This window comes from Globicephala melas, chromosome 6, assembly GCF_963455315.2.
Source record: "Globicephala melas chromosome 6, mGloMel1.2, whole genome shotgun sequence".
Lineage (NCBI taxonomy): Eukaryota > Metazoa > Chordata > Mammalia > Artiodactyla > Delphinidae > Globicephala > Globicephala melas.
In genome coordinates, this window is record NC_083319.1 from 37,417,140 (window position 1) to 37,437,819 (window position 20,680).

At 45.0% G+C, this 20,680-nt stretch overlaps 1 protein-coding gene across 9 annotated transcripts in view; it reads right to left on the minus strand.

The window, feature by feature from the left end:
• UNC13B (unc-13 homolog B) overlaps nucleotides 1-20,680 on the minus strand; it is a 224,849-nt gene that overhangs the window by 17,626 nt on the left and 186,543 nt on the right. For all 9 annotated transcript variants that reach the window (XM_060300789.1, XM_030884175.2, XM_070045732.1 and 6 more), the window contains 13 exons: nucleotides 19,885-19,931; nucleotides 17,433-17,511; nucleotides 15,163-15,237; nucleotides 14,450-14,669; nucleotides 11,754-11,981; nucleotides 10,980-11,121; nucleotides 8,850-9,019; nucleotides 8,283-8,398; nucleotides 7,773-7,936; nucleotides 5,052-5,202; nucleotides 3,548-3,616; nucleotides 2,043-2,132; nucleotides 1,572-1,700 (listed from right to left, as the gene is read on the minus strand). In XM_060300789.1, coding sequence (XP_060156772.1) covers nucleotides 1,572-1,700; nucleotides 2,043-2,132; nucleotides 3,548-3,616; nucleotides 5,052-5,202; nucleotides 7,773-7,936; nucleotides 8,283-8,398; nucleotides 8,850-9,019; nucleotides 10,980-11,121; nucleotides 11,754-11,981; nucleotides 14,450-14,669; nucleotides 15,163-15,237; nucleotides 17,433-17,511; nucleotides 19,885-19,931 — 1,680 coding nt within the window. The remainder of the gene's footprint in view (nucleotides 1-1,571; nucleotides 1,701-2,042; nucleotides 2,133-3,547; nucleotides 3,617-5,051; nucleotides 5,203-7,772; nucleotides 7,937-8,282; nucleotides 8,399-8,849; nucleotides 9,020-10,979; nucleotides 11,122-11,753; nucleotides 11,982-14,449; nucleotides 14,670-15,162; nucleotides 15,238-17,432; nucleotides 17,512-19,884; nucleotides 19,932-20,680) is intronic.

Genomic DNA, 20,680 nt, shown 5'->3' on the forward strand with positions numbered 1-20,680 from the left:
AACAGTGTCTTTCCCCTACCAGAGAGAATCCACAGATGGATGACAGAGCCTCAAGTGTGGCAAGCTAAACAAAGACCCCAGGAAAACCTCCCATGGACTTCAGAACCAGTGGGAGGTTTTACAGACCTAAAAAGGAGAAAGTTGTGGGACTTGCCTGGTAATGCAGTGGTTAAGAAGCCGCCTGCCAATGCAGAGGACACAGGTTCGAGCCCTGGTCCGGTAAGATCCCACATGCCACGGAGCAACAAAGCCTGTGTGCCACAACTACTGAGCCTGTGCTCTAGAGCCCGTGAGCCACAACTACTGAGCCTGAGCCACAACTACTGAGCCCGTGAGCCACAACTACTGAAGCCCGCATGCCTAGAGCCCATGCTCCGCAACAAGAGAAGCCATCACAATGAGAAGCCCGCACACCACAACGAAGACCCAATGCAGCCAAAAACAAATAAAGGAGGAAGTTGTAAAGATAGTACCTGAACAAAAAGCAAATTTGACAATGCACAGGGGGAGTATGAACAAGATTTTAGTCTTTACTAAGGCGCTCCTGGGAAGAATTACAAATTGGATGTCTTCACCAAAGGGTAAATGTCCCAGAGATTTAGGTTGTCCTCCCATCATTTGCTATCCAAATCCTACTGCCTTTCAAGGTCTATCTCAAATACCCTTGTTTTATGTAGCTTTTCCCAATATCTCATCAAGAGTGACTTCTTCCTCCTTCACATTTATCTCTCTTTCAAGTCCCTTCTAACAGACTTTGGTTGGAGTTATACATATGCTTATGTGACTGTGAACTAACTGAAGGAGCACTATGCTTCCTCAGAGCTGGCCTAGAACAAACATTCAACACATATTTGTTGGACTGAAGGGAATCTACTCTACAAATGTGTGCTCAGCAAGACATTCCTAAAATATCAACTGTAACTGAGTAATTAGACCCAGAAGGAAGTCCTGGCTTTGAAATAAGACAAAAAAGGATACCACTGGAAGGATTTAGAAAAACATACAAAGTCACCAGGTACTGAGTTAAGATCCCAGCCTAAACCAGATGAAGTAGCTCAGCCTCCCAGAAGGACAGGGTTAGCCTTGATAGTCAGCTAATGAGTATGTCTCAGAAGACCATGCAGTGCAGAGAAAAGTGGTCAGAGGGAAAAGTTAAACATCCACAAGCCAGTAGCTTAGATCTCAGGGGAAGGGAGCCTGGAACATAGAGGGGTTCACATGAGTCAGAATAAAATTAACCTTGGGGGAAACCAAAGACTCTGGGAAGGACTAAGAATTCACCTACTCACCCCCTGAACTGTGCTCAAATGTAGGTCACTTTTCTTCAATACCAAAGTAAAACTTATTGTTGCCACTTCTGTTCAACTCAGTTATGTCACATCTTGTCCAGTGATTCCTGTCCATCCACAAATGTCTCACGTGGTCTAGATGGTCCCCACTCCACAATTCACTCACTCTCTAGAACATCAAGGACTTTATCCTGAGCTCCCTTCCACCATGACCACAGCAAAGGGAAGCTGAGGCTCCAAGAATGACTGACAGTTGGCCCCACCTGATCCCGAACCTCTTACCAGCTGGTACTGGCGGCTGTACAAGTCATGGCAGTTGTTGAAGATATACTCATATGTTGAATTCAAACAGGCTTTCACACAATCCTTTACCACCTGGCTGGCTCTTGGAGGGCTCTGCAGTTCTTGCACCTGCCAATTAATAAAAAACAATATGGGTCCAGGGTCCTGCTCACCTGAGTGGTCTCTCCTCCTAGAACTGCCCCCAAATTATTCCAGATTCCTTCATCCCTCTGTAGGTCCCTGGACCTTGCCCTGGGATGAAATTGTCAGGACAGCTGATGGGGAGAACTGCCTAGCCCAACCTCCTTGACCCATGGTCTTCTTAAAAGTAACTCAGGAACAGATACATGGAAATGTGGGCTTAAAGGTGATAAATCCTATAGCCTTTGACTATGCCCAGTGATTCTTATTCTCCATGTCCCTGTGGCCAGGTCCCCAGCCTGGCACTGCCCAGCCCAGTTCATCTCTTACCTTCATTCTGAAGAAAGTAATGCTGGTCAGCAAATCCACTGTGGACTTTAAGTCCTGAAGTCGCTCAGGGCTCCCAGCAGGGAAATTATTCTATTGCCAATCAAGCAAATGTAAGAAAGGAACAGAAGAATATGAAAGCCTTCCCTGCCAAAAGCAATGAAATCAGAAGCTTCCCTAAGTGCTACCCACTGGGATCTTCCCTAGTTGAGAGGAACAAAAAAGCTGTAAGACCACAGGTCTCCCTCTCTTTTCCACAGACACAGGCCCTTGCCAAAAGCAGGGGTTAATAATCCCCAGCCCAGAAAGCAACACATCCTACCCCCAACCCTACTTCTACTTCCCATGCAATGTGTGAGCATTTGCACAAATGAACATACACTCACACACACACACACACACACACACACATTTTTCTTGGGTGAAGATTCTTACACCCAAACAGTGAGTTCTTCAAAAGTTACAATCTAACTGTATATCCTGGAATATAAGTGGAGCCATGCTACAGACCAGACTGGGATCCAAGACATGTACTTTCTGTAGAGTGGATCCCAGTTACTCCACCGTTCTGGAGCCAGCAGATGGCAAAGCTCTGAGCAGAACTGCTTTTGGAGTGAGTTCCTTAGGATCTTTCCACCATGCCTCACTTCATTCTCCTTGGCAGGAGTTTTAGGAGGAAGCTGCCAAAGAAAGCTTAGGGATGATGCTGTGCCACTCTCCATTTTAAGGGTTGTTTTTTTAAACCTTCAAATGGCTACTTATATGCCAAATACAAGATATACAGTCAACTCTCCATTATTCGTGCAAATGGAGGGCACTGAAAGTGCAGATAATTAAAATCTCACTTCTTTTTGACTCTGAGATTGTTTTTATACTTACTTTTTAATGTGGATATATTGCCTGTTCTGGAAATTCACAACACTTTAAAGCAAGTAATGAAGTCATTCTAAGAAGGCCTAACTTAGAAAGAATGGAAAAACTGCCCATTTCCCCGTCCTGTCCTACGCACCCACCCTCCTACTACATCTATTTCCTCCCTTCATTCTAGAAATGGACATGACATCTGCTACAAATTACTTGCCCAAGCCAAGATACTCTCTCTCCCCTTACCCAGATTCTCACACCTCTCCTGGAAAATGAGGAGAATATGGAAAGATGCAATAAGGAAATATAATTATCTAATTTTTAAAGGGGCCTTTCTGGAAGAGATTATCCTTAGAAAACTCCTTGATGAATATGTCATCAGAGAGTTCGGTAGAATGACATGAGTGGGGTTAGAAAGCCAACTATCTATAAAAAGCAGCCACACCTGCTACTATTTACACACTGCATGGTCCTTGGAGTTTGAAGAACCACAGGTGTCAGTGACGTTGGCCATATATGTGGATGTGATGACAAAGACCAATTTTCTTTGCCTTCCATCTTTATAGTCATGATTGGTCCACAGTCTCTCTAGACTGATCTTGATACTACCCTTTGTCCCACCCCACAGCCATGTCTTCACTCACCCTGTATGTAGAGAGGTCAATCCTCAGTGAGTTGTGCAGTTGGTCCAGTAGTTTTACAAATCTCTCTTTCTGAGGGTGATAAACAAATAATGAGGAACAGAAATAATCTATTTCCAAGCTCTCTAGACTGTAGCAAAAAGAGAACCATCTCTGGGTGAGAGGGAGACACTGAGCTGGGGACATACCCTGTCCCATATTTGCCCATGAGGAGAACAACAAACCACGCAAAAGAGAAATGGGATAGGTCTTTCCTGTTCCATCTCTTAGCACTTAAACTGGGGAACCTTCTCACGCTGGCAAGAGGAAAGCAAGTCTCTGGGAGGGGAAACAGCTTTCTATACAAATCAAGAAGAGATGACCAGTGCATCTCCATCCCTTTGGGACTCTAACTCATCTTAGTCAGATAAAAGGAAACTCTAAACACATTCTCCAACTTGTTCCTGTGTCTGTGGTGTCCTAACTTATCTTGGAATAGCTCTTAACAGTTAAACAGACACAGCCTAGCAGTGACGACGGGAGAGAGAAATAGTGATGCATCTGGAAGGTGATCAGGGAGACACAAGGGGATTTCTCTTTAAACCACATTCCATATCATTTCCCTTAGTTTATACTTTTGAAATGTTAAAATAAATAACAAATACTATTTAATAGCTTATTTTTATAGAAAAGGTATAATTAAACGTGGAATCATGTTCCTGTAAGCTGTTGGTGCAGCACTCCTAGAATTCACATACTGATAATATTATATATAGCATTAGATATTAGTTAAGTCAATACATAATGTGGAGAGACAGAATGGAACAGATATCTGACTGGCTTAATCAATGATACTAATTCATCTACAGAAAGACTATCAACAACATCAAAAAAGTGGTCAGTACCAAGAAAAAGGGCTCAGAGATCCAGTAGATTTGGGAGTATCAGTAATTTTATCCCTAAAGAGGTAATATTTGTGGTGAGTCTGATATATACCATCCAGTTCACACTGAACTTATGTCAGGTGACATTATGAACAATGATTCAACTTCACAAGTACCTTAACAACAGGAAAGGGCACATCCTGGATCAGGAAAACTGTCCAGACACTAGAAAAGGGACAGGCTCAGGTATGCAACTGGTATTCTTGCTTAGACATCAGTCTCATATGAACTTAAGTGGTATGAATCCGTCACAGAGAGACTGAATAATATTAAGCAGGTTGCTTTGTGAACCTGCAGGACTGAGGAACATGGTGATTCAACCAAGCTGTCGGCCCAGAGAGGTTCTCCCTGAGCACAGGTAGTGCCACAGCCCACAAACCACAGTGGTGCTGTTTCACCTTTTCTCACTTATCCACGTCTGAGGAGAGTCTACTAGTATAGTCTAACTACCCATAAGGAAGTAAGTTCATTATCCAGGTGACAACTATCTGAATTTCAGGCATATCAGCTCTGCAGTACTGACTAAAAAATCAAACTTTGTTAACTGATAACAATCAGGTTACATGTTTTTATGTCACACTCACCCCAAAGTTGGAGGCTGCAAAACGATCAGACGCAGAGACATTGGTGGAGGCGGTTGTGTGGGCATAGTAGGCATTGATGTTGGCCAGTAAGGTGCTCATCACTGCTGGCACGCCAGGACACATGTACTTGGATGACAAACATGCAAAGTGCCTGAAAAACAGCACCTTCAGCCTCAAAGGCTCTTCAGGGTTTGCCGCAAAGGTCAAGTAATCAAAAGATCTCACTCATGTGTATGAAGCTTCCGATCACCTTGGCATACAAGGATTTTCATAATTTACTCACTCAAATATACATCAATGAATGTGTACTATGTGCCAGGCCTGGCACTAAGGGCCAGAATCCAAAGAGGTGACATTCTGGCAGAGAAAGCAGGTGTTAGAAAGTAAGTCAATAAGCCAAGGCATGCTATGCAAAAATTCTGTGGACACACACAGGAAGATCACCTAAATTAGAATGGCTGGGGGCTAGAAGGGATTAGAAAAAGGCTTCCCAAAGAAGAGATGGTTGAAACAAGTCTTAAAGGATTAGTAAGAATCAATCAAATGCAGAAGCGTGCAGGCAAAGGGAAACTGTATTGCAAAACAAATATACTTATGGAGAGTCATTCATTTGGGAAACCTCACTCATGGCTACTGTTCAGGTGTTTGATAGAGGAATACTACGAAATGCAAGAGGAGAAGTAGACAGAGAACAGATAATAAAGGAGTTTATCCTAGATGCTATAGTAAGTTTTTAAACAAAGGCATACTGTGATCAGATTAGTCTTTCAGAAAGGTCACTTTGAAGGTAAAAATTAGAAACGAAAACTTGGAGAGAGATAAGACTAAGAGAGAAAGACCAATTGAAGAGTTACTGCAGTCACTCAGAAAAGAAGCAATGAAGCACTAAATGGAACAGAGAAATGGTTAAGGGCACAGACCCTAGAGCCAGACTTTGGGTTTGAGTCTCAGCTCCAGCGCTCAGTGACCTTGGATAAATTACTTCAACTTCTTCATGCTTCAGTCATTTTATCTATAAAATGGGAATAATAATGATATGGGGATTAAATGAGTTAACATTCATAAATTACTTAGACCAGTGCCTGGCACATAAGGAAATGGTACATAGGAGTTGTTGTTGTTGCTGTTATTATTATTATTATTATTACTGAGCTATAGCAATACTGATAGATTAAAAACATATTTAGGAGTAGAATCTAGAGGTTTTAGAGACTGATTGAATGGTGGTAGTATGAAAGAAATGTTTAGGCTGACTCCTAAATTTCTGTTTGGATAACTGTGTAATAAATTGTTCCATTTACTAAAATAGGGAATATAGGAAGAACAGATTTGGTGGAGATAATGTTGATTTGGATTTTGGTCATGTTGAGTTTGCAGTGCCTATGAGAATAGCCAGGAAGCAAATGAAAATGGATCTGAAACTCAGGAAAAGGTCTGGTCTGGAGAAAGAGATCTGGGAGTCCTAAGCTCAGAAGTAGTGACTAGGTCATAGGCTTGAATGAGCTCATCCAGGGAGAGTGAACAGAGTAAGAATGGCAGAGGGCCCATTCTCCAACCTCAATCCTCGACATGTTTCTTCCATCTAAACTAAACTTCTTGTAATTCTTTGAATAGTCTATGCTCTGTTGCATCTTAGCATCCCTGCACATGCCCTACCAGAAATACCCTTCCTCCTTTTCTGTATTTCAAGTGTCAACTCTTCAACAACTTTCTTCAAAGCCCTCCCCTAAAATTTAGATGCTCTCATAATACACTGTGATTAATTCTACTATAGCACTTATTATATTATATTGTAATTGTTTGTTTACTGGTCTGTCTCTCCTGCTAGACTGAGTTCCCCAAGCACAGAGACCCCACCTTATTCATCTTTGTGTTCTCAGCATGTGGCACAACGTGTGACACATAGAAGGAACTAAGTAGAAGTTTGTAGAATAAATGAAGCACAGCCAGGGCACTAGCTACCCTCTGCTTACCTAGTGCTGCTTCCTGTGCAGCTTCCTAGTGCTGCTTCTAATGGCAGCCTTTCCAATACACAGACTACACCTCTTCTCATAGTAGGTGGGAATTTCTTTTATAGGAGTCTTGGTCAACTGCAGGCACAGCTGCTTTCCCTACAGTTCAGTGCTTTTTCCGACTCCCAGGCCAGTTTATGAAAGCTTGTCTGTCACACACATATACCTGAGCACACATACCCTGTCTGCTCAGGCCTGTGATGTTTGGGCAAGTCTGTCCTTGTATACCCTCCCATGCCCTTTTCTCTTCCTACCTGTGAACTCCGGGGTAGACAGACTAATACCTTCCCCCTGAGTTACTGACAAACACACTCCTTTTTTTTTTTTTTTTTTTTTGCGGTACGTGGGCCTCTCACTGTTGTGGCCTCTCCCGTTGCAGAGCACAGGCTCCGGACGCGCAGGCTCAGCGGCCATGGCTCATGGGCCCAGCCACTCCGTGGCATGTGGGATCTTCCCGGACTGGGGCACGAACCCGCGTCCCCTGCATCGGCAGGCAGACTCTCAACCACTGTGCCACCAGGGAAATGCAACACACTCCTTTTATACATATACTCTCTTTGCACAGATCCACCCTACCCAGCTCAGAGAGGAAAGCAATGAATCACTGCATACTACCCCACTGAAGACCTATCCACTCTGTCAGTGTACCTCCATTGTTAGCTACTCCAAAGGTTAGCAGCCATTTCCTAGAGCCCCAGGGGAGCCTTACGTCATAGCCTGATATATGGACTCGATGCCATAGCGCATGGCAAATTCATCCACAATTTCTTGGGCAGTCTCATCAAAGTACACCTTCCATGCATCGTCTCCTCGAGCCTCAGGGATGTGGACTCCTCCACTGCCCTGAATGTCTGTGAGGTAATGGAAGAGGTTCTGTAGAAGACAGAGTAAAATATATATTGATATTAAAGAGTTAAATATATGTTGGAGAAAAAAAAAACCTGCTGGTAAAGACCAGGGGAATGTGAATAGGATTCTATAGAAATTCTGTCCTTCAAGTCATTGCTCAGTAACTCCTGTGGCCCCAGTAGGCTGTTCTCACATTAGTGAAAGAGAACTGAGGCTGGGACTGTTATATGGGCTGTCCAGGGTAGCACAGTGAGCCAAGAACAAAATAAAAATAGGCTCCAGATCTTCAACCATCTAGCAATCCTACTTATTGTCAAAGGCCCCTCCCAACACTGCTTTCTGGCGTCCCATCTACCAAGAGCTGGCTCACCTCATGGAGACATGTATACTGCACATGATACGGGGCTACCTTCTCCTCCCCCTTGATCTCCACATTGATTTGTAGTCGGATAGCCCCTGAGACGGCTGATTTGTCTGTCCTCTTCTCTAGGAAGGAAAGAAGACTGGATATTGACACCAATGCAACTGCAGACAGCATAGACAGCCCCCAACCTGGCTTAACCCAAGGAAAAGGAGGCACTGACCCAAGTGTTCACCTAATAGGTGAATTAATTTCAGTGACCATATAGTCCACAAATACCCCAGAACTGGCTGGGTGGGAGAAAAGAAGTGCCCAAGGGACTAAAGGCATTAGGGCTGAGTATGAAGATAAAAAGACCTTCTGAAATCTGGAAACTGTCCAGCCAGAGTGAGTTCCAGACACCCCCACTCCTCTGTCCCCCATCTCTATGCATGGTCGGTTCTCTGCAGAGAAGCAAGGCTCTGTATAGAGGTGTGCTTTGGGGACTGAGTGGTGATTTTGGTAGATAGGAGTTTCCCCAGGTTCCCCATTCATGCTCTCCCTTTCCAGAAACTTTCTCTGGTCCTGCTTCCTCACCCAAGTTGTACCAGACGTCCATCTCGCCACTCAGTGTTCGAACCTCAATGATGGTTTGGCCAAGGAAATCATCAGACTCTCGCTTTAGCCGCTGCTTTACTCTTGACTTGATGTCATCATCCTCATCCCACACACGTACCTTAATGCGGTCAGAAGAATTGTGGCACTCACTGTGAAAGAATTAGGAAGGCTCTGTTATGAAGAGACCCAGGAGCCCGTACTCTTATTACTTCCAATTCCCTCCCAAAGCTCTATCAGCTGCACTTGAGGCCCTGCAGAGGAAGAGAAGGAGTCAAAGAACAGTGGTACTCAAGTCCCAAGTGAGTCAGGCTATCCCAGCAAATGGCTCTTCATTCCTTAGCTTGGGTAGCTTTCTACATACCATTATCCAGTCCTTATTGCCCTGGGACAAAAGCGAGGAGGGGAGGAGTAATTAGGGACAATTCTGATTTCCTATCAGCTAGCTGTACCAACAAAACCAACAGAAAACAGCCAGACAGATGCCACAGAGCCCTAGGAAGCAGCTGCTAGTTGCCTCCCCAGAATCCTATATGAAGTCCATAAAGGTGTTAAATGTTCATGGTAAGTCCATCTGGTCATATATGCTTTAGCTTTCTACCTAACACCCCCATCTATCTAAGAATGTGCTTGGTGAATTTCTATCATTCTTTAATATCCACTTGAATGATCATTTCCTCCATGGTGTTTGCTTTGGAGGAGGTAGTTTGCCCAGGTTCCTCCCTCACTCTCTTCTTCCCCAGCAGTTGCTTTCTGGATCCCTGTTGCCTTATCCAAAAGTTGTACTTGGCAGAATCTCCTGCTCCTTACCCTATGTTCTCAAAATATCTTTGCACATTCCATTAAAATATTATAGTATAGCTACTGGTCTTCTGAAAAATAATAGACAAATCATCAATCAGCCTCTTGAAGCCAGGGATGTCTTATACATTTTTCGATACACAACATCATGTATAGTGTCTTATACAGAATACAAATTGCTTGCTAAATGATAAAAGTGGGCAAAATTGACTATAGAGCCAATTCATTTAGAATTAATCATAGGTAATATTCAAGCAGGAACTATTCAGCTTCTTGAAAAACAAGTGCTCCCCCCAGTAACTATTGTCTCTGGATTAGAGACTGATTTTATAGGCCCCAATCCCCTTCCCCAATCCCCTTCCAAGGAGCCAACAGAAAAAGGTCTCTACATAAGCTGCCTGCTTGGCTGATTCAAATTCCTGGTCCTGGGCTTCCCTGGTGGCGCAGTGGTTGAGAGTCCGCCTGCCGATGCAGGGGACACGGGTTCGTGCCCCAGTCTCGGAAGATCCTACATGCCGCTGAGCGGCTGGGCCCGTGAGCCATGGCCGCTGAGCCTGCGCGTCCGGAGCCTGTGCTCCGCAACGGGAGAGGCCACAACAGTGAGAGGCCCGCGTACCGCAAAAAAAAAAAAAAAAAAAAAAACCCCACAAAGTCCTGGTCCTAGGCATTAGGGGGTGTGACAAAGCATCTGGATTCACCAGACATTAGTCCAAGTCCTCGGCTAGAGCTTGCCATTTTTCAACAACCATCCCTCATTGTCATACGAAATAGTCTATAAAAAAGTGAGATAATGAATAAAGTAGTAGGGAGTGGAAGCTGAGGCAGAAAGAAAAGCAGGGCCCTTAAGGAAAATGGAAAATTCTCCAAATCCCAGGTTCCCATCTTCAAGCCAGAATTATCCAGTTGTAGGACAAAGATGTTCCCTCCCCACTTCCTAGAAGAGCCTAACCCTTCCTAGGCAGGATGGCAGGGCTGGAAGATACACAGTTGGGTGGGCAGTCCCTGGTTCTGTCACTCAGCAGTAGTACAATAAAATCTTTCTAGCACTAAAAAAAGCAGTATGTGACGCCCAAAGCCCCCTTTAATAGCCCTAGTTAAGACAGGGCTTGGGTACAGTAACCCTGATACAATAGCCTATGAGAAGAAACCCAGAGAAAGAACAGCTGCTACCCAATTGAAGCATGTGAGAAATGGGTTTTCTCCACTGCCTCTGACCCATCTCTCTTAGAGCCCAAGCCCAGAACAATGAGATTTAATGCTGCTCCCAAAACATACACAGTCCCAGGTAAGACAAAGCCCACTATGACTTACAAATGGAACTTCTCCTCCCAGACAGGATTCAGGTTCCCAAAAATGGTCTTGGTACGCTTCTTGGTTTTGCCCACTTGCACAGTCACATAAGGGTCACTGGATCCTGTCTTGTCCTTGGCTTGTAGGCCCTGGGCACACACCACTGCAACCCAAATGCACATAGAAGGAGGCTTCAGAGTACACTCCAGAAGTCATAAGCCCTCCAAAGTACGACTCATATTTCCCATCTTAGAGCAGCCTCTATCTGCTCCTTGCACAGGAGCAGATTTTCTCACTCCTCCACATCTATCCTTAGCCCTAAGCCATGAGCCTTTCCCTCAAAGCCTAGCCCAAGAATCCTACCTCCCCACTAGAGCCCTAACTGACCACTTACCCCAACAGGTCCTTATCTGTTCTGATACATGCTTGCTTCAGCCATATCCACCCAGTTAGTAAATCACTGGTTAACTATTCACTAATCTCCTGCCTGTCCCCTTACCCCCACCCTCCCCGCTCTTATAATATCAAACTGTTAACCAAGTCTATAACATCAGACTGTCACCAAATCCTGGTATTATCATTCATATTGTTTGCAGGTGCCAGTCTTGCCTCTCCCAGCACCCCCTGGCATCAGAGTCTAGGAGAGGAGCAGTGATGAATAATGAAGCCCTCCCTCTTCCTTCATTCTGTGCTCCTTCTCCCCAGCCCCTACTCCCTCACACTCAGGATGCTTCTTCCCCAGGCTCCTCCCCATAGCCAAGGCCCTCCTGTCCTCTCAAACTCTGGCCTGCTCACCAGTTATGGTAATCTTGGCCGACCATTTGGAGGTGCCATCCAGCACACTCTGCTTCACTGTTTTCATCTGTTGCACATGGGCAACTTTGCTCACATTGAAGACATCCCGGATAACTTCAAAGATCTCCGGCTTATTCCGCTCTCGGATCTTCATGCGGTCCTTCATGGCCATGATAATGTTCTGTGTCCGGTCCTCCGCTCCATGTTTAGAGCTCTTTTCTGCAGCCCCTGAAGAATGGCCAGAGACAGAAAGTAGGGTAACCAACAGGCCACCTACCAGACCAAGGATCAGGCTGAAGAATGGGGCCTGGGAGAGGTCACTGAGCCATGGGAAAAGCTTAGGAAGACACTGGTATGTCTCTGGGAAAAGTTGATCTCTGTGGGGCCCGCTAGAGTTTAATGCCTAGCTAGTGGAGTTTAAAATGCAACTCAAAGAGTAGCAAAAAGTTGATCATTGTTATGGGGGTGTATTATTCTATTCTCTCTATTTAGATATATGTTGAGTTTTTCATCAAAAAAGAAAAACAAAATATGTAGCTCAGTCTGCACTTGGCTTTGTCTTTCTTCCATCTGCATGCTTGTTGAGAGATACCCTCCAAGTCTAAGGCCAAAATATCAAAATGGGTATCCCAGTTATCAAGGAGGGGTTGTGTATGGGCACAACAACTCCACCAATCTCATCCGAATGCCAAGCCACGATACAGATCTCAGAATTCGTCACAGCACATAGCTGGGTTCTGCCCCATAGCTCCAGTGTCTTTAATCTCAGAAAATAGTGTGGTATGGTGAGAAAAGTATGGCCTTTGGTATCAGACAGACTTGAGTTCAAATCCTGACTCCACTACTCCCTGCTGGGTAAGTAGGCTTCTTCTAAGAGAAGAAAATGTCACTTATCTCTCAGGATTTGTAATAAGCATTATATTAGATAGCATATATAAAGCATCTAGCCCAGTGCCTGCCATCTAGCACTGGGCTAGATGCTTTATTTATTGAGTAATAAACAGTCCCTATTATTGTTACCATCATTATTATCCTGGCAAGGCCAAGGGTCTTTTTCACCAGCCATGACCCCAGCCAGCTCATCTCAAAGGTCAGTAAGCTTCCTCTGCTGTCCTAAGGATTATGGCAGAACAAAGACTCCTCCAGTGTATTTCACCAACCAGGCTTCTCAGGGCAGAGGACCCATCCTTCCTTTATTGATCCTGCAGACTGGCTCTTAACCTCTCTCCAGTCTCCAAAGTCTTAGGCCTTAACTACAAAACTTGGAGCAAAGGACAAAAGTCAACATCTGCATCCTAACCCTGGGAGAATGGAAAGCAAGTTTTCTGTCCAGTGAAGCCTACAGAAGGGCATTTAATTCCACTCTGTGCTTCACAGAAGCCTTAGTCAGAAGATATTTTCTGATAAATGAAAAATGACCTGGGCTGCATCCTACTCTTGCCATTTAGCATATCCCATGCAATGCTATTTACCTGGACTGGGACCTCTGAAAGGCTCTTAAAGGGAAGATGGACACCCTGGCTACACAGCACCATTTCAGAGGCTTCCAGCAAGCAGCCTATGCAGCCAGTTGCTAGTTCTTGCAATTAAAGCAGGGGTCTGCTGGCACCTGTGCTTGTCGCCCCTCATGATGGATTTGGGCAAAGTCATCACCAGCACCCAACTTCTGCTATGTTCTGCCTGTCTCTTCATGTCTACTATAGCCATGCCACTGGCACCAATCTAGCGTTCTTCAAAGAAAGACATTTTAAGTCAACAATTCCTTGAGGCTTCTTCCTGGGCCCCTTTTATGTCACATATCTTTCCTTGGGACAATGAACTGCTTGTGAGTCTAAAGGCAACCTTCCTTTCTCCTACCACAATCCTTGAAGTTTTCATTGCTATGGCTTGGCTCTGAGTAACACCTGAAGACCTGGAGGGGCAAGAAAATACTTTTCCACATCCCACATCCCCTACCCCTGCTCTTCCTGGGGTCTAGCTACAGCAGTGCAAGCCCAGCAGGAGTGGAGCAAGGAGATAAGAACTTAGAGTGCTACCACCTCCTGTGACAGAGAATTGTTGCTTTTCCTGCTCCTGTTTTCCCCATTCTATGATGGCAGCACAAGTCACATATTTAGCAAGGGCCATGGGAGTCTGGCACATTCTCCATCTGGATCTCTGCCTAATCCATTTGAAACTTCTGTTCTTGGCACTGTTGTCTAAATGCTCCAACTATAATCAAGGAATAAATTTCAGCTTCCCTGAGTCCTAGGGTCTAGACCTCAGGAGGTTCCTCTATGAGGCCTAGAACCTCACAGAACTCTCTCTTCTCATTAGTTTTAAACATGCTCTAGTCACTTGGGCTGATTAAACATGCTCTAGTCATTTGGGCAATATGGCCACCATAGTGTGTACAATACTCAAGCATAGTCTCTGGGATCATCTGAAACCTAGAAGGGATTTTTATCTCCATCAGAGGACCACAGAAAGCTCAACGGATTTTTCCTAAAGGTGCTTAAGAGAGTGCTACAAGACCTGTTATTTGGAATGGCAATGTCTCTTGACTTAGGACCCTACTTTCTCTAAAAAGAAAGAACTTCAGAATCAGGTAAAATAGAGGGATGATGTCCCGGCCACCCTAGCTCTTTGTTGCCAGACTCTTTTGGAGAGTCCCTGCTGCCCATGTTTGCCACCCATCACCCCACAGGGAGACTCACGCTGCAGGCAGTCGGCATTGAGCAGGTCCTGGCACTTCTCGTGACACTTGACTCCACACTCGCTGCAGCGCATGCCCTGCCGGGCGATGCCCCAGAGCAGGCCTTCACACTCATAGCAGTAGGTTGGGGTAGTGGCCGTCCAGACCTCAAAGTTGTGGGGTGTGGTGCACGAGATGGGATAGATTAAGGCCTGCAGGGTTTTCTTATACACATGGGATTTCTGAAAGACACATATCCCATCACCCACCAGCAACTTCAGTTCTCTGCTGGGAGATACCAGGACTAAGACCCTTGCAGGGCTCTCAAGACCCCGGTTTCTCCTCCAGCAATTGAGGAGATGCTTTAGCTTGGCCCAGCCCACAGCCCAGCCTGGCAGAAAGAAGCCCTCCACATCATGTGCTCCTGGTCATCCAAGATAGGTCTGACCTGAATGCTGGGCCTGAGCCTTGTCCCAGTATTCAGGCTTTTTTAGAGAAACAAAGGGAACTAGGCTTACCATAAAACCCTGACATTGGTGGTCACATACTCCAACGTGAGATTAAGGTTTACTCCTGGTCTGGACCCTTGCCTCGGGGAGCAGTGTAGAAAACTTGATGCTATCTGTTTCATTAACAGAGTGTGCCCAACACTTTTGAATTCCCGGTAAGTTTGGCTACAGAGATGTTCACTGGACCATAGGCCAGTGGACTCTTGAAAGCCCATGGGTCACTTACCAGCTCTTCATCCTTGAGAGAGGTGCGTGTAGCCATTGCAGAAGTAATTCCTGCCTTCCGGGACTGGACCAATGACTGTGAGAGAAGACTTGCTGTCAGCCCTGGCTACTACCAAGGGCTAGGCAAAGCCCTGGGGAGGGAGTTTCAGTGACCAAAGCTATTTGATGATAACTCACTATGTTCTCTCTATTTTTACTGTCATTCACAGGGGATTGCCATGGATAATAGGTAATAAGAACCTGAGGTTAATATCCAAATCCAAGGCCCTAAGGGACTGTTCTAACAATGACAGAACAGCACTTCTCTCAGGGTACCTATCATCCAAAGAGTTTTTAGGTATCTGACCCCACAGAAACTCCTTGTTTAAAGGAAGGCAAAGGAAAATGAAAAGATTAGAATTACAGTCCGAAAACAGGTCATGAAGAATAGGATAGACACACAACTCTGACAGAGTCACAGTCAAGAACCATCACTGGGAACTATGATTCTATACTATATCCTCTATTCTCTGGTATCACTCCCTGCCCACACAACCCCAGGAAGCTGTGGAGGCCAAAAGCCCAAATGAGCAGGGCACTTGAGAGTGAAAGGGGCAATGTAGCCTCACTGAAATCAAGCAGGGTAGGGGGTTAAATGTGACAGCTATGATGTCCTGCTAGCCAGGCTCTTATATGGAGAGGCCCATGAATCTGCCAAGCCCAAGCTTCAGGGACAGCCCCTGGAGAGGCACATAGTTTCCCTAAAGCAGGGGACACAGGCAGACAGAAGTCACTGTATCAGCCTAAGCGGGCAGAACAGTTGGGATGTGCCCAGGTGCTTGGGATATGGACTCTTATAAAGCATAGAAAGGGGCTCTGGAGACACTTACCATAGCCTGTGCAGAGGAGAGCAGAGAAAGGAACAACATGATGTTAAAGCCCCACAAGGGCATGAAAGCTTTCAGAGACAACTGAGAGGTTTCTTCCCTATAGTCCAAAGTAGGAAACATGTCCCAACCCCCTCTGCCTCTATCAACTAAAAACTGTCTTCAACCCAGACAGCTGACCAGGGCCCAAGGCCTAGAAGGCGAGTTATGCCATAGTGCGAAATATGGGCAAGGTTAAAAGACAGAGGAGGGGAAACAAGAAGTGAATGAGATACTGCTATCCAATCAGTTAAACAAAAAACAGCTGGTGAGCAAGGAGGGAGAAGACGAGAAAAAGTAGGAAGAAAAGAAAGGAAGAAGAGAAAAAAGAGGAGATGAAAGACAATGAAAGACGTAATAAAGAAGAGATGACATCTGAATTTATCTTCATCCAACCAGCTTGATGAAGAGTTGGTGGGAAAAGAGGTGCATTAGAAAAGAAGAAAGAGGGAAAGATATACAAATAGCAGGGGGAAGAAGAAGGAAAGAAAGAAATGATGAAGAGAAAATGGCAGAGGATACTTCTACTCAGTCAATTAAGTAGGGAGAAACTGGTGGAGAAAAAAGAGCACAGTATGGAGGAAAAATCAAAAAAGGAGTGGATAGAAAAAACAAAATAGACTGAATAGGGAGAAAAAAAGAAGAAAATAGGAGTAGAAAATGGTAATAAGAAAAAGGGTTCAAGTCTTACTGAACATCTGGCTCTGGGACTCTGAGATGACCTGGGTACCACTCTACCCCCCACTACTCACTAAACTACAGAAAATTCCTTGAGCTGATTCTGCCTTAGGAGATATGAGCCCAGATAGGAGCTTCTGGTCATGCTGGAGGTCTGAGATCAGCTTTAACTCCTAAGCCTGTTTCAATTCAATTCCACAAATTGTTATCACTACCTCCCAGTGCTAGACACAAGGGTACAGAGATAGTCTAGAAAACCTATGCCTTGGGAGACTTCACTTGACCTCCAAGAAGGAGTCACATTTGTCATGCCCATCACACACGAATCTCAATTATCTAGTTCAGGACCAGAGGAAGTTTCCATTACAGGTCATCAGAGAAGGCTATAGAGATACCTAGAGGAGATGGATAACTAGAAGATGACCCTGGAGCCCAGCTTTGAGGGTCCAAGCTATAAATGTTCTAGTAGGAGCTTCAACTAATGAAGAACCTGGGGCTCTGACAAGGGAGTGAGGTAATGTAAGGTCCTACTGAAGCCATCACTAAGTTTCAGTAAAGCTTTAAATGATTGATCGTCAGACTAACACTTGTCACTAAAGGCCCCACTTCCAGTCCTGAAAGCTGGCCAAGTCCCAGTGGGGGATATCCCAAGGCTACAGCCTAAGCCTTCACAAGAGTCCTTACTCACCAGATCGCTGACAAGCGGCAGTGGCTTCTTTCTGCGTAGATCTGGCATGCTGTCAATGCCATAGAGTCCTCCAGCTGGCCTGAGGAGAGAAGAAAACATATCAGTACCTTTAGTCTCACCGTGAGTTACTGGCAGGTTCAATGTTCCATCCTCCTTGCTCATCTTCTCCTCAGAGGAAGATGAACTGACCTCCACCGTGTGCCTTTAAGAGGGGTAAGGAGGACAGAAAGTGAGTGAAATAAAGCCATGGGATGACAAACAATGGAATCTGCTCTCAGTGTCTCCTTCTGAGGTTTTAGCCAAGGATTGAGAGCTCTTTTATCCCACTGTGCCAGTCCAAGGCTCCTTTGTTTATGTGAAGGCCCTTGTGTTCCATAAAGCAAGGTGGGAATTGGTGGTTAAGATAGCTCCTCCTTACACTCAGGCCAGACTAAAGATAAGTCTTTCCTGATCTGCGCTAGAACAGAGCCCACAGGAATAGCTCTACAGAAGAGCTGCTGCCTAGGTGAGCAAGACTGACAAACAATAACATGTAGAAGGAGACCTTCTCCAACCTGAGTAAAAGAGTCACCAGTTCTGTCTATCCAAGCCTCCTGAAGAAAAAGGGTCTCCACGGAAAGAGGAGCCTGCATAATCAAATGGAGGCAGGGGAAGCAGATGAGAGACTTCCAAAAGATCATTTGGGGGAAAAAAGACCATTTAAGCAGGAAACAGCAAAGTGACTCAGAGTCTGGCCTAGCCCTATGGTCACATCAACAGGGACCAGGAAAAAATTACAGCTGGAGAAACTTGAGATCTCTAAAACTTTTATACCTTTTCTATACTTACTAATTTTGTTGCTGTTTGTCTGTTCCTCCATAACAATATGCAATAAAAATATAGAGAATTTCCCCAAAAGAACACCCTTCTCACCTTGAGATAACCTGGATTTCATCCCCAACTCTTCTACTAGTTCACTACATGTCCTCTGCCAAACTTCCTTCCTCTCTTTGGGTCCTGGTGTCACTTCCATAAAATGAGGGGGATGAACTATAAAACCTCTCTGACCTTTTGGAAGCTATTCTGAGCTTCAATTAAAATAACTCATGTACTTGGTTTTAATGAAAGCAACGAGGTGGGGAAAGCAGGGTGGCTGGGTTGTACACCACAGCTGGTCTGAAAAGAGAAATGTCACAGAAGAGTAAGTGTGTACTGCCAGCTATATAGGCCAAAAATGGAGCCACAAATTGGGTCAAGGCCAGGAATTGGAACAGGCAACCCGATATGCTGATTTCTAATAATCCAGCTTCCTGAATACAGGCAGTGAACTTTGTTCTCAATGAGACTACCACACCAACGGTAGATCGAAAGTTGTGACAACTTCCAAGGACTAAGCTGAAGGAAGGGAAAGAAGGCAACAGGGAGGCATTTAGAAAATCACTGCCTGGCTCCATTTAAAAATAGCCTGGATATGTTCCACTGGCATGTATGGATTTGAAAATCATTTGAAGAAAAAAGCTAAAGCCCTGAAGAAGGGCTGTTGAAGAAGCAACGGGCGCCACAAGTTTTTGGCTAATTCTGAAAACTATAAAATGCAGTCCTTAAGCCGAGAAGTTTTTTTTTGCAACAAAAGTGAGCTTTTGACAAAAGAAGGGTGGTTCTTTCACATGTTTAGCTCTTGCTATAAAAAAGACAAATCACAAGGAAAAGGAGCATTTAAAAATACAGTAGAGAACTTTATGATCTAATCTTTTCTCTTCCCTGGTGACAAGGAAGAGGAGGCAGCCACTGAGCATTTCTATGTCCGAAGGCCTGTGTGGGACAAGGAGGGAAGGAAGGTTCTCAAGCTCCTGAGGAGTGTATGTGGCGGTGTGGGTGGCGCAGGCGCTTGAACGCTCTTCTCTCCCAAGCACAGTCAGTGAGTTATAGGCAGCAGTCGAGCAGTTTGAAATGCCTCTCTGGTGCAATCACATGGGTCTGAAACTCCCAGACAGACAGAACACACAGAGCTCCTACGGGACGCTACTTACGTCTTCACTACAGTGGAATGGAATAAGTAGATGACTCACAACAGCTGAAGATCGATGGAGCCCAGGGAGTAATCTAATCAGCAACACTATCAACAGTGGAATAGAAGGAAACTGTCTCTAAACGCAGATGTGTTTCTAGTTTCCTCATTCCCATACATAAAGGGTATATCACCACTATGATGCAATATATCAGAAATTCCAGAGGTAAGGATAGGGGAGCCCCAAAGTTCCCTCCCCTGCAAAGCTCTCTCTTCTGTCTCTGAGGAATCAGTCTGCAGACTTCTGTCTTCTGCCCCAGAGAACCAAGCAATCTCTACAGTGGAATCTCTTCCTTCCCCAGAATCCAGCTGATGAAGCTGTTTCTCCTGCTTCCCAGGGGAAAAACTAGAAGCAGCATAACAGACTGCATAAGATCCACAGAAACCTTGTGGTACAACACTTACCCTTCTGGGAGCCACTGGGGCAAAGAGGTATCACCATCATCTGCAATCTTTAAAGAGAGAGAGAGGAAAAAAAGTTAGATCCTGGGAGAGATGGGAGATTGCCATATTTCTTTGGTCAAGCAGTGAGCAATAAAGTAGGAAGCTCAGAGCAGTGTAGGTCACATACACCACGTGGTGACATAACCAGCCTGATGTGTAAGCCAATTCCACGATCAGCCAGGGCAACAAGCAGGCTGCTGAAATGAGTGGTACTTCACCTCCCTTCTCCCCAGTGAATAGGGAGGATATAAGGCCAAGCTCACAGAGATCCCAGGACTAAGGTCCACTGGGAATGTGAGAGCTGCCAGAACTTTCAGCCCCTCACACAACCCACTGGTATATATAATAGTAAGCCAAAGCCAGGAGAAGGGTCCATGCAGGCTTCCACGCCTCACTAAAGCAAAAGGACAATTTCACATGGAGGCCAGTCTTCTTCCAGCTATATTCCTAAGTTCTGTTGGCTGCCCCAGCGTCAGACCTGGTCTTTCTGGATTCCTATCTCATCTTGTGATTTGACTTGGCCTAGGTTCCTTGAAGCTCTAACTCACTGACACTGAGTACAGTCTACATTTGATAAGCTCTATTTAACAAGAGAACCCAGGACAGATTAGATACTCAGATTATCACTCTGTTGAATTTTATGAGCTCTACAAGAAGTTGAAAATTGAGGCACCAAATAACTCAAGGAAGGAACAGTCAGAAAACACGTTTTAAAGGTTTCTGTAAAGAGACCCAAAGCAAATCCTTCAAGCAGTGT